Here is a 12,505-nt window from a genome sequence, read left to right as displayed (position 1 = left end):
ATTGCTGTAATTGGCTGTCAAGACATTATGGAGCAAAAGGAATGATTTTGAAATGGCTTTCCTCTTGCAGTGTACTCTATTTTCCATAAGCCGGTATATAACATTTTTCCAAGAAATTCAGATGTGGCAGAAGCTCTGCCATACAGTTCTGTGCGCTGTTCGCCACAGGGCTGTTATCGGGAGGTAGTAAATGCAATCTGTGCTCTGAATGATTGTTGTCCTTTGCAAATGCCGCTCCAGAGATGCCTTTGTAATCTCACTGCTTGTGGAAAAACTTCGTATAACTATAAGAAGCAGCTGTCTTTGTTCTTTTTCAGGATTAAACTGATCTGTTACTATAGAACAAAAACTCCTGAGGCTAGATTGGTCAATTAGCAGACATTCTGATTACCTTCAGCAAGGGCATAGCTAATAGAGGTACTGTATCTTTTTTTTAGTGTAAAGCTAATTTAATGCCTAACAAGAAGCACAGGCTTAAAGAATCTCTGAGCATCTCTGCCCTACTCCTAATGACAACATGGAGAAACTCTCCAGAAACTTAGAAAGCAGAACAAAGAGTAGAGTGGGAAGCTAATGGGAAAATGTGTCATGCTGCCATGGTATCAGAGCGTGTATGTTCTCAAGGCTTTTTTAAAACAGACTGTTAGTGAGTTCTTGTTGCAACTACAGTTCTAGGACTGTGGGAAGGTGGGGAGGCAGTCAAAGGCATGATGTTGATGCTTAACATCATCACAATGCTGCTTGCTGTGCTGCTCCATTAATTACTGTTAGAGCCACAGCCTGTAATTTGGGAATCGTGGGTTATGTTCCCTGCTTTGCCAAGACTTGACTCTCTTTCCCCCAAAATACTGAGTTGTCATAATTATGCTTGAAGCTTAAGGACATCCAAAATTAGAGGCATCATTATAGAAATCATCCTTTTTAGCTGAACTCTAAACCAAGAGAGTGTTCTTGCTGCCACCTGCTTTCCTGCATAAAGATGTTGTAATAGCTGAAAGGCCATTTGAAGAGCCTACTTGTTCTAACTCTGTGGCTTGTTTTGTCCCCTGAAATCAGCTGGACAGACCTATGCCTGTGACCTTCACTATCTTTAGTCTTTGTGACCACTACACAAAAAAACTTTCTAGCTGGTACTGCAGTGGTACAGATTGGAAAACAGCCAGAATGAGTCTAAAATCACTGCACATGTAATAACTGCTGACTCACAATGCAACTAGCATTTTTCTCTTCCCCCATCACCCATTCTGGCTTCCCTTTTTTTTTTCCCCCTCTCTCTTTTTTTTTTTCTTCTTTTTTTTTTCCCCACCCCTCCTTCTCTTTCCTGTCTCGGTATAGCTGAGTAGTTTCCCCTTTTCTCTTTTCTCAAACCAGTTTTGCTCCTGGAATGATCTTTGCGCTAGCCAGAATATAAAGGGAGGCTGCATCCAAGACAAGTTTTCTCAGAGTCAGGACACAGATGAGTGTGGCTAGACGAGGAGAGGAAACAAGGAGGCTTTTGACTGCACAGGCTCAGGTTGGTCCATGTAATGCAGAATGGTTTCTGTTAACAGGGAAAATTTTTTTTATTTTACAGCTCTGAGGTAAGGATGTGGTGTTTATCAACAGGGGAATGCATTTCTTATAATCTGCTGCGGCTGGTTTGATGTCAGGCAGAGCAGAGTATTTTCTCCATGGTAAGTAATGACTAGTTCTATGTCAGTCCAGCTCATTACGTTGTCAGTTAACTTTAATGTGTAACAAGTACGTGCTGAAGATGTTTGGAGTCTTTCTCTGTGCTGGAGCAGAAAAACAATGAAGGTTTGGGATGACCTTGGAGAGAGATGCAGTAAGATATGTGTGTGAAATCCCAGCCCCTGTATAGCTGCTGATGGTCAGAACTCTGTTCCCACCCTCTCTGCCCCCAAACAAGATGACTGAAAACATGAATACTAAGGTTTCTGGCAGCCTTCTTGAGCCACTGGAAATGACAATGGCTACTGCAGTCAACTCATACGTGTGATATAAGCATAGTAGTTAACAACTGGAATTTCAGAAGGTACTCATCACGGAACAGCCTGACCACAAAGGGGCAAGGAAATAAAAATAATGCCAGTTTCTTATTCGAAAGGCAAAAAAGCCTGGGTATGGAAGTGTTGGGTTTTCTGCATCTGTTTACCTGCACGCTTCCAGGCTGAGAAGTAGTAGTTTTTCTGACCCTGTGGTTAATAGCAGGCTCTTGTCAGGAAACAGGTAACTAGTAACCTCAGAGTACAGCTGCTGTATGGGAGCCCTGCAGCACACTCCCACCAAACAGCCGCACAGAAACTCTTCATCAATGGGAATGCTTCCATGGCCTCTCGGTGTGTCTGTGTGTTAGTCACGCGGGTGGTGTTTGTGAGCGTAAATTGCTGAAGCTGCACAGGTGGAATCTGTGAGGTGGATGTGTGAGGCAGCTGACCTCATGGTTTCCCGGTGCAAGATTTGCACCTCTGTGTTTACAGTGAAAATTGTATACAGTTGTGTGTTCTCCTTCATTCCACATGGATAAAGTACAGCATGCAGAAAAACAGCTTTTGTATGATTACAGCTGAACGCAGTTAAGGCTATTGCCATTGGGGGTTTTCACAGAGGCTTTTGTGGGTGTTAGATTTAGCGACTGTGTGGTCAGACAGAATACAGGGATCTCCCAAATGCTGGGAGATGGAGAAGGAAGAGTGTGAATTATTCGTAAAGCAGAGGCAACGGTTAATTAGGAGAGCTTTAAAGATATTTTCACTTCTTCAGAGGATGCTTAGTTTCAAATTGGAAAGTTGCGGTTTGCCATCAGCTTATCCTGTGTTGTGTTCTACCCTTTTTGTATTGTTTATGGGGATTAAAGATTTAATTCTAAGCATAGCTGAGCATCTGGAGAACCTATGGTGAAGTCAGTGAGACTTGACAGCATTTTCTTGGGGTACGCTGTTGGGAATCCAGAGTTAGCTGGATTTTCCTCTATTCACGGGGCTCTCAATGACTTGCCTATCGCCAGTGGACCTGTTGCTAAATAGTTTCACTTTCCTCTTGCAGTGAGATCTGGGAGATGTTCAGCTGGTTGGAGGAAGATCATCAAGCTTTGGTGACTTCTGTTTTCTCAGAGTTTCACGCTAGCTCTCCTTCACGAATGTGTCAGCAGCACTGGCTCTAGCCTCGCAGCCGCTGATATCTCCAGTCTGGTACCGCACTGTTCTTCCAGGTATGCCTGTAGTGTATCACCGTGTTCTGCAGGTGATTTGCAAGCGCTGAGTTAAAGACCACATGGGAGATGTGTTCCTGTATCTAAAAGCCACTTTTCTATTCTCAGTCTGTTAACATACTTGGTTTCACCACCACCCTCCCACTACTCTAGGAGGCTTAGAGTCTGCTTGTTTGTTTTCTGTTTTTGTTTTTTCAAGACAGGACAACACTGCTCGCTAATATTTCTCACTCACCAACATGTTGGAAGAAGATAGTGATGAGACGTGTTGGAATAACCTGGAGAACTTCCGGGTGAAGCTGATCTCTGTGATAGATCCTTCCCGTATAACACCCTATCTTCGCCAGTGCAAAGTGATCAGCCATGATGATGAGGAACAAGTTCTTAATGACCCCAGCCTGGTCATGCGCAAACGGAAGGCAGGTGGGTGAAGTGCAGCCTTCGGCTCCCTAGATGCTCCCGTGCATTGTCTGCTCTTGGGAGCAGATTGGAACAGAGTGCTGATGGAGTGGGCCTGAAGGAACGCATCGCTTCTAGGTTACCATCTGCCTGTGTCTCGACACAAATGTTGTAGGCACTGCTATGCAGCCTCTTTCCCGTCCCCCAGCACATCATTGTGGGGAGAGGAGGAATGGAGATGGCTCTATCGGTGCATTCCCAAGCTGTGTAAGGGTAACAGGAGCACAGAGGGTGTGTGGCCTTTTGGTGTTCTGGATCTCTAGATTAGCATAAGGGAGGGAGTTGCTTTGGTTTGACCCACAAGGCTATTCTCGTGTAACAGTTTTGCAGGGGGCGATTTCCAAGATTAATGCAGCATGTATTGTCCCTCGTTCCTATCTTCTGGTGTTTGAGGGAACGCTGGCAGCACATTAAATAAATTCTTTGTGACTGTTCTATACAGTCCTCGTCTTGTTCCAACCAGAGAGAATGACAGAATTCATTATGCTATTAGTACGTCTTTTGGATTGGATTAACTCTTATTGATAAATTACTGAGGGTCATTGAAAAAACTTTATTTTCCCTGTTTTCCAGATTGGAAAACTGCAGAATGTAGAAAAGAAGCCCCCTGGGCTTGATTTGGTACAGAGTATTTCTAGACAAAGTCTTTTTAGTCCAGGCTCTCGTAGGCTTGTCCCTGCTACCTCTCTAGTTACACACAGTGTTCTTACACTAGTGGCCCTTTTTTCCCATATTTGCTTCTGGTATTCGGAAGTGGAGCCTGGAGCTGCAGAATCTGTCATGGTGCTTTGTTTTAACTAACCTTTTCTGTACCTATCAGCAGGGTAACATAAAGTGCTCTTCTGAGATCTGCTTTTTGCACCCGCTGTAGTAGGAGCTAGGTACAAGGGTTAAGTTTTAACTGTTCCTTCACAGTTAAAATACTTTTGTATAGTTACCGGGCAATTGGCTTAGGATTGGCTGGAGGATTTGATCCCAGGGACTTTAATCTGCCTGTGGACAAAGTGGAGCAATTTTTTGTTATGTTAGAAATAGGTAAAGAGATAAATAAATGAATAGAATATCCTGTTGCTATTATTTCAGGTGTTCTTCTGGACATTCTTCAGCGAACGGGACACAAGGGCTTTGAGGCATTTCTGGAGAGCCTTGAGCTTTATTATCCACAACTGTATAAGAAAATAACTGGCAAGGAGCCCAGCAGGGTTTTCTCTATGATTATAGGTAATGTTTGTGTTCTGAAAAAAGAGCTCTTCATTTGGTGTTGCTGTGCAAATTGAGGGGGGATTCACCTCTGCTTTTGCCTCTCCCCAGCTTCAGTGAGCAGAGTCGGGAGTGTTCCCTGGCTTGTTCCCTGCGTGCTTTGGAAGGGTTCTGGCAAGAATGGCTCCGCTGTCTGGCGTCACAGGCTGGACCTGGAAGGGTGGAGGAGGAAGCAGAAGGATCAATTCTTCCTTCTGCCTGTTCTGTCAGTGACACTGTGGTGTAGAAAGGCACAGAGCAGGGGGGAAACGGCAGGGATAATTTGATCACACGTGTCTTCAGGGTTTGCATGCTTGTGCGTGGCATGTGATGATCCTGAGCTGCAGTGATAAGTGGGTGGGAACCTGTGCTGTATGTGTGTCCGGGGAGCAGACAGGACAGCGGTGGCTGATGTCTGCCCACCAAACAGACACTGCTGGGGAATCTGGCCTGAGCCAGCTCCTGATGAACGAGATCATGAAGCTGCAGAGCACCGTGCAGGAGGAGCGGCGGAAGGCCCAGGAGCTCACCATGTGGCTGCACACCAAAGAGGACACGATCAGAGAGATGTGGGTGAGGGACAGCCTGCTCCACAAGCACCAAGAGCGGGCGCAGAAGATGAAGGAGGAGAGGGACAGCCTGAGCAAGGAGCTGCGGAAGTGCAAGGACGAGAACTACAACCTGGCAATGAGCTATGCCAAACAGAGTGAGGAGAAGAGCGCTGCCCTCATGAAGAACCGGGACCTGATCCTAGAGGTCAGTCACCCTTTTCTAACACTTCCCCCTTCTTACCTGATCCCTGGAAGGCTGTGCTGTGCACCAGACTTCTTTGCCCAGGATGGTCTGGACCAGTCCAGCATGAGGTTCTGTGCATCTTCTCTAGCAGGTGGCATGTCTTGGTGGTCCCTAGCTCAGCCCAGTAGGCCCATGTATTACAAGTTATGCTGTGAAGAATTAACAGTCTTCCCCTCATTCAAGACTGGGCCCACTCACAAAAGCAACCTGTTGTATCCATTTAGCACACAGGCAGGATTCTGGTCCCCAGAGCGCCGAGCGTCCTGAGGAAAACAACGCTGGGGAGAAACTTGCCCCATCTTTGTCTGGGGAACGGAGTGAGAACTGCTTTTGCAGGCCAGAGTTTTCTCCTTGTTACTGATGAGCTCTGAACCTTCTTGTAGATCGATCGCTTGAAGCACAGCCTTATGAAGGCTGAGGATGACTGCACACTGGAGCGTAAGCACACAATGAAACTGAAGCACGCCATAGAGCAGCGTCCAAGCCATGAAGTGATGTGGGAGATCCAGCAGGAGAAGGAGTTGCTCTTGGCCAAGAATCAGGAGCTGGAGAACACTCTCCAGGTTGGTGGGGGTGGTTGGATATGGACTCCTGAGAAGTGATTTTTTGTAGCAGCACAGGCAGTGATGGGGCTGCACTGAAGATTGTGTGGGTCAGTTGTGGCCTTGTTCTCCCAAGTCAAATAGAGCACATAGGAATGTGGGAAGAGAGTTAATATGGAATTAGATGGTTGCTGTATCTCGCTGCTTTTGTTTTTTTTTTTTTTTTTTTTTTTTTTTTTTTTTTTGTCCAGCAGGTTGCCAGGGAACAGAATTTGGAGAAGAGCCTCTCCAATGAGACTCTGGAGAATGACTGTAGCCAGATACTAGAAGAACGCCGGGAGCTGATGAACACCATCTACAGCCTTCGCAAGGAGCTGCAGCGATCCGAGGTGCTCCAAGACAAAGTACGTGATGCATTGCAAATCCCTGCTGAGGGTCAGTGGGTAAGATAGGCAGATGAAGCACCTGCAATGTCTTGCCTATGGAGCAGAGGAGCTACTCAGCAGTAATCCTTGCTGCTCCTACTCCAGTGTCTGTGTTATAGTTTGTCGATAAAAGGCACTCTAATATTTTAGCATTCTGTGTCTGTGGCATTAACTGTTACCTGTTAATGCCCGTGTTAATTAACAGTCCCTGCCTCAGCCTGGAGGGCAATGGGAGCTTTTATCATGATTGACAGCTCAGGTACATGTAAATCCATCATGTTAGCAGTCCTCCTAGTCATGTTGACCAACCTTCTGGTTGGTCTTGCTCCAACTGGACAGTCTCCTGAACTTTGACGTTGCACGGAGGTCTGGCCATAGCAATCTGTGGCACAGAGCAGAAGTGGTGAGAGTCTAGCTCAGGCTCTGCCCACAAGAAGGGTGCTTTTGACCTTGTCTCAACAGTATGCAGAGGAAAAAGAGATGCTTGAGCTACAGTGCACGTCTCTGAGGAAGGACTCCCAGATGTATAAAAAACGGATTGAAGCTGTCTTGCAGCAGATGGAGGAAGTGGCCTCAGAAAGAGACCAGGTGATAAAACGTTCCTCTTGGAGCTGCTGCTAATCCCTGCTTCGCTGCTTGAAGTGGGCAGATACTGTAACCCTGAATGTACTGTTGTGTGACATGCCACGACGTGTTGTCCCTTACGCCAGGCCCTCCTGACCCGAGAACAGTTCTATATGCAGTACTCCAAGAACCTGGTTGAGAGGGACGCTTACCGCAAGCAGATTCGGGAACTGGGAGAGCGATGTGATGAAATGCAACTGCAGCTCTTCCAAAAGGAGAGTCAGTTACTGGCTACTGAAGCCAAGCTGAAAAGGTTGCAACTGGAGCTACCCACGCCGGTATGTCTGCGGGGTTGTCATCCGTATGATGGGCTGGGGAGCTGAGTATAGGGCCAGAGTGCGGCTGTTCTGAGGCCTTTGCACCTAACCAGTTTGAATTTAGCAGGCAGTGGCCAGCTGCGTGGGTAACCGTTTCCATGCAAATGCTGAGTTTAGAAAAATGAAACGTGATGGTTCCTATTACCTCACCCTGGTTCCAGGCATGAATAAGCTGGACTGATGCAAGCTGAGGCCTTCTGTGTTTGTGTTTGGAGCATGTCCAAAGATGATGAGGGGATCCTCAACCACCAAAGAGTGCGCTCCATTTAGAGGCCACGTATGAGCCATTTGGATGAAATGGGAGCAGGGTGTAAGGGTGCTAAAGTTTCTGGAATGAAAGTAGATATACAAGGGCTTTTAATTAATGTGGCATCCTGTGTACTTTCTCCAAGTGGTCAGACGGGAGCGTGGGAGGGAGGAAGTCCACACTTCTGTTTTCTGGAGCTTTCAGTCTCCTGTATATTCCCTTACTACCACTTCCTTGCTTATGAGCAGTGATTGATTGATACTGCTTTTATTTCAGACCTCTGACCTGGACGATACCTCCTCCAGAGATTCCCAGGAAGTGAGTAGCGTGCCTTGTTTACCTTTTACTTTCTTGTGGGATGGTTTCAGATTCCTCACTTGTGCTCAGTTCCCTAATAGCAGTTTTCAATCCATGGCTCAGGCTCATTTCCACTGATACCAAAAAGTACAGAGGCAGCAAAACAGACCAGTGACAGGATCTCCCTGTGTCCTGAGATTTCTAAGTGTAGGACACAGTTACGGCGTTAGTCAGCAAGATTTGTTGAGTCTAAGCAAATCAGGGGAATTGAATTATTTTGAGTTGCTTCTAATTGTCTCTCTTGTGGGAGAACAGGCAAAAATAAGTCTTACCCCAGGGACATCTGTAGTAAAGAGTTTTCACTTAGTTCATAACTTCAGTGTGGAAGTGATTGTTACATTGTCTGGAAGCTAAAAGTATAAATGAGGCCAAAGGAACTGGATCTGTTCATGGAGGATAAATCCATGAGTAGATCTGTAACTTCTGCCTCAGTCTCCTGTTTTGCTGACAGCAAGATGCACTAAGGAAAGGTCGGTTCTACGCATGTCCTGTTTCTTATATTCCTCCATCTGTTCCTAGCTACTGTGTGAGACAGAATAAGGGGCAGTTCTCATGTTCTTGCTTTGTTTCTGTCCCATAGCTTACTCTTCACGGTCATCTAGATGAAGATACACAACCGACTAAAAGTAAGGCTTTTCTTGGGAAAATGTAGAGCAGAATTCTTGAGAGGATGGTCCGGTGTTTCAAAGGGACAGGCAAAGACATTCCTGGCTTTTATTTTTAGTGAAGAACAGGTAGTCTGACTGGTGACTCTGTTTGTGAGAGATGCTTCTCAGTGGGGTGTGCTTGGCACTGTGAGTAAGACCTCCTTGAGATGACTCAGAATAGTCATATTCCCATAAATCAAGGCATTCTGCCATACTACCATCCTTCTCATCTATAAAAAGGAGGCCATGTCCCCAGATGCTGGGAACAGTGAATGCTTGTAAGGCTTTTTTGAGAGAAAAAGCTCCACAGGCTGTCTTTTTACTATATGGTCTCTGAAAGGGTCTTTCATGTAGCTGAATTACCTGGGAAAAGTGGTATCATTAGACCATCCTAGGACCTCGAGTCTTTCTTTTGAGGTAATGTCTACTGAATTTGTCCAGGAAAAATCACCTGGTACCTGGTGCCTTTGAGAAATAGCTCCTGGGTGCCTTTTTTCCCCCCCGCTCCTCTTGCATTTGTGGCAGAGCTGAGAACAGAACAAACATCCTTCCACTTCAGCTGGCCCATGTGGCTTTCTCCAGGGATTTTTCCCTCCCCTCTTCCCTTTTACGTTGCAGGCTATTTTCACAAAAGCAGAACCATGTAGTTAACGCTGTCACTGGTTCTGTTTCTGTGGCATCCCCAGTGGAAATGATTCAGCAGTGTGGAAAGGAATTAATAGGCTCCTCTAAGAACTTGAAATTCTCTTTCAAAACATGTTAAGAAAGGAAGGAAACTAGCACAGTAGAAGAAATCTTCTGCTTTGATCTCCTGGAAGATCTAAATGATCTTTTCATTCATTGAGATGGGAGATTTTTCACAAAAGCTAAACAACACTGATCCAAAAAGCCTTTTATTATTCTACCTCGCTCAGTTCAAAAACATGTATCACGATACCTGATCACTAGATAAGGAGTTTCACTAAAATATGGTCTGATGTTAAGTGCCTTGATATGTACAACTTAGTTGTTGGGGAACAGGGACAAATTATGGTTAAAATAATGATTAACGTGATTTCTTGTGGTGACCTTTAACATGATTATTTTTTTTAATGGTGCTAAGCAGAGGTGCTGCTTTGCAAAGGTTCATTTTGCTCCTGCATAAGCAGAAACTAGAAAGCTGCTGTCTCTTTCTGAGCCCGATGGGGAACTCCATCATCCTAAGCAAGATGCAGGGTTCAAGTAAAATGAGAAGTGACTTGTGCATTGATCACAGGACTGAATCCTGAACGTTTTGAAGCTTGGTTTCAGTTCTGCTGTTTTGACTGTGTGTAGTGCTGGGCAGCTGTGACATTACAACTGTTGCTGTTTGACGAACTGGCGGAGGGAGAAGTTACTTCACAATGGCAACTATGACTAAAGCTGTGATTTTTCCTTCTCTTAGAAGATTGCCCCGAAGGACAAAACCAGCAATTTAGCACTCAAGAGAGCAGTCTGCCTCCAAAGTCACCCAGTGTAAGAATCTTTGTGGCCTCTTCTTTACTATGACTGGTGTTTGTGATCTTTAATGTTCCTGTTAATGATGGATTTACCAGGTTTGAGAAGCATGTAAGCAGCTACTGCTTTTCCAGACTCTGAGCACTTTGTGCAAAATTCACCCTCCAAAAAGGGTGAGCTCTGAACAGCACAACATTTACAGTGGTTATTTCTCCATCTGTGCCCAGAAACAACTTCTAATTACTTTCTGGCTTTCAGCTCTGAGTATGGAGTTTTCCAGTTTAATTGTCTGCAGTATTACTGTTGGTACAGGAAACAGAATCCCAAATTTACAAATGGGAGAGAATAAAGATGGTAAAACTATGTGAAACAGATGTATTACCATCCTGCACACACAACAGTGGACAGCCCAGAAATGAACATGCTGTACTTCATTCTGCGGGCCCAGGCAGATGCAGGAAGGTAGCTGTACGCAGCGGACTGCTTTCCTGGAGGAGGGTTTGGTAGTGAACAGCTGTTCTTGGTCATCTGAAAGCATAGGTTCCCATTTTTTTTCTCCTTCATTTGAATGTAAAGGATTCATTGCACAAACAAGTCAGAGAGGAGAAATGACCAACCACCTTTGCAGAGCAGGTTTGCACTATCTGGTGCTCAGATTGATGCGATCTTCAGAGGAATCCAGTTCATATTTGTCTGGATTTTTTTCCAGTTCAAGGAGCGTGGCTTAGCCAACGAGGAATTGGCAGAAAAGGAGCGGAGGAGGATGAAGGACTGCTTTGAGCGTTACCGAAGGTCTGGACTTTAGTAACCAGGACTAATTTAGACATACCCGTGTGACTTAACTGATTAGCTTCTTGTATGTATTTCCCCTTTTCTGTCCGTTCTCTGTCCCCAAGCTTGATTCATGGAGGGCATAAATTCATTACAGATCTTATCTTCAGAGGCTCATGCTTCTAGCTGAACTGGTTGAGACTCCTGTTTTAGTACCAGAGGTAGCCGAGATAGCAATGATCACATCCGCTCTGGACCATGCAGATGGTTCCACAGCAGGGTAGCGGGGGTGGCTCCAAAGAATTGCTAGTTTATTAAATTTGATAGATTTCTCCTATGCCAGTGAAATCTGACATTCACTGACCGTCTGATATACTGGTGACATTCAAGTCCAAGCCCCTACGACTGTGAATGGGAGCAGACTTCCACCCTCTGTGCTTTTCAAATGCTCTTGTTTGAAGGCCCGTTCTCCACATGCCTGGTGTCTTCACTGATCACTGCCTTTATGGAGCACGAGACCCATGAAAACCTTGTAGAACAGGGACCTCAGTTCTAGCATTAGGTAGAAGTGCTCCTAATGGCACTGTAAACGACTCTTCTGATGGGTGACAGTTCTATTTTTGTTAAAGAAAGGACTTTGGGTAGGATTTTTTGGCTTCTTCAACTGAGCATCAACAATATACCACACTGCAAGAAATGTAAGAATGTCTTCATCATTTAGACCAATTCTCTTTACCCTGTGCTTGCTACCAGTCACAGCTTTACGTTGGGTGTGTGAGCAAACCCTCACGTTCAATTAAACACTAAGTGGATTGATACATAACGTAACCTCCCCAAAGCATTCAAATGCCACTTGTTTGTGGAAAACATCTTCTAAAAATGAAACATCTAGTCTTGTTTTCAGAAAAAGAGCGCTGCGAAGGGTACCAAAGGACCGACACCAAGAGGCCGACTGGGAGAACACCACCGGCAGCGACAACACCGACACCGAAGGCTCCTGAGAGCGGGAGGGAGCCTGCGAGGGAAACACCAGCCTGGTCTGGGGGCTGCCCTGCCCTCTGTATTTCCCTCTGTGGACTACGTAGATTTTAAAGCCATCTAAACAAACGTTTATCGAAAGTTAATGTTTGTAATGGGACTGTTATTTTTTTAGCTCTGATGTCCCCTCATCCATCTCTCCCTTAGAAATGCAGTGATGCGGGAGGTGTGTGGTGAACAAAGAAAATAAACAGGATTGAACGGTTGAGGGCCCAAAGCCCGCAGGCTGCGTGTGCGGCGCTCGCTCCGTGCCCGACGAGGCCGGGGCCGAACCGCTCCTTAATTAAAGGCGGGTCGCCGGTGCGGCGCACCGGGGAGGCCCCCTGCTCCTGCGGGGAGCAGGAGAAGCCTCGGTCT

At 45.7% G+C, this 12,505-nt stretch overlaps 1 protein-coding gene across 3 annotated transcripts; it reads left to right on the top strand.

Annotated features, from left to right (window-relative positions):
* The first annotated feature begins 3,426 nt into the window (after positions 1–3,426).
* On the top strand, positions 3,427–12,136 carry CARD9 (caspase recruitment domain family member 9). 3 transcript variants are annotated; one of them, XM_009280624.2, is made up of 12 exons: positions 3,427–3,634; positions 4,754–4,891; positions 5,340–5,665; positions 6,088–6,267; positions 6,498–6,650; positions 7,134–7,259; positions 7,382–7,573; positions 8,136–8,177; positions 8,797–8,842; positions 10,287–10,357; positions 11,049–11,131; positions 12,015–12,136. In XM_009280624.2, the coding sequence occupies exons 1-12, from the start codon at positions 3,451–3,453 to the stop codon at positions 12,109–12,111; spliced, it is 1,638 nt and encodes a 545-aa protein (XP_009278899.1). In that variant the 5' UTR covers positions 3,427–3,450; the 3' UTR covers positions 12,112–12,136. The 3 variants fall into 3 exon arrangements, with proteins under 3 accessions (XP_009278899.1, XP_009278900.1, XP_019327967.1); XM_009280625.2 differs by having other exon boundaries at positions 3,451–3,634; positions 6,501–6,650; positions 11,055–11,131; XM_019472422.1 differs by having other exon boundaries at positions 3,451–3,634; positions 6,501–6,650.
* The last annotated feature ends 369 nt before the right edge of the window (positions 12,137–12,505 follow it).

Source organism: Aptenodytes forsteri, unplaced genomic scaffold, assembly GCF_000699145.1.
Source record: "Aptenodytes forsteri isolate BGI_AS27 unplaced genomic scaffold, ASM69914v1 Scaffold68, whole genome shotgun sequence".
NCBI lineage: Eukaryota > Metazoa > Chordata > Aves > Sphenisciformes > Spheniscidae > Aptenodytes > Aptenodytes forsteri.
The sequence above is the reverse complement of the archived record's forward strand: the minus strand, read 5'-3'. Positions and strand labels throughout refer to the sequence as shown.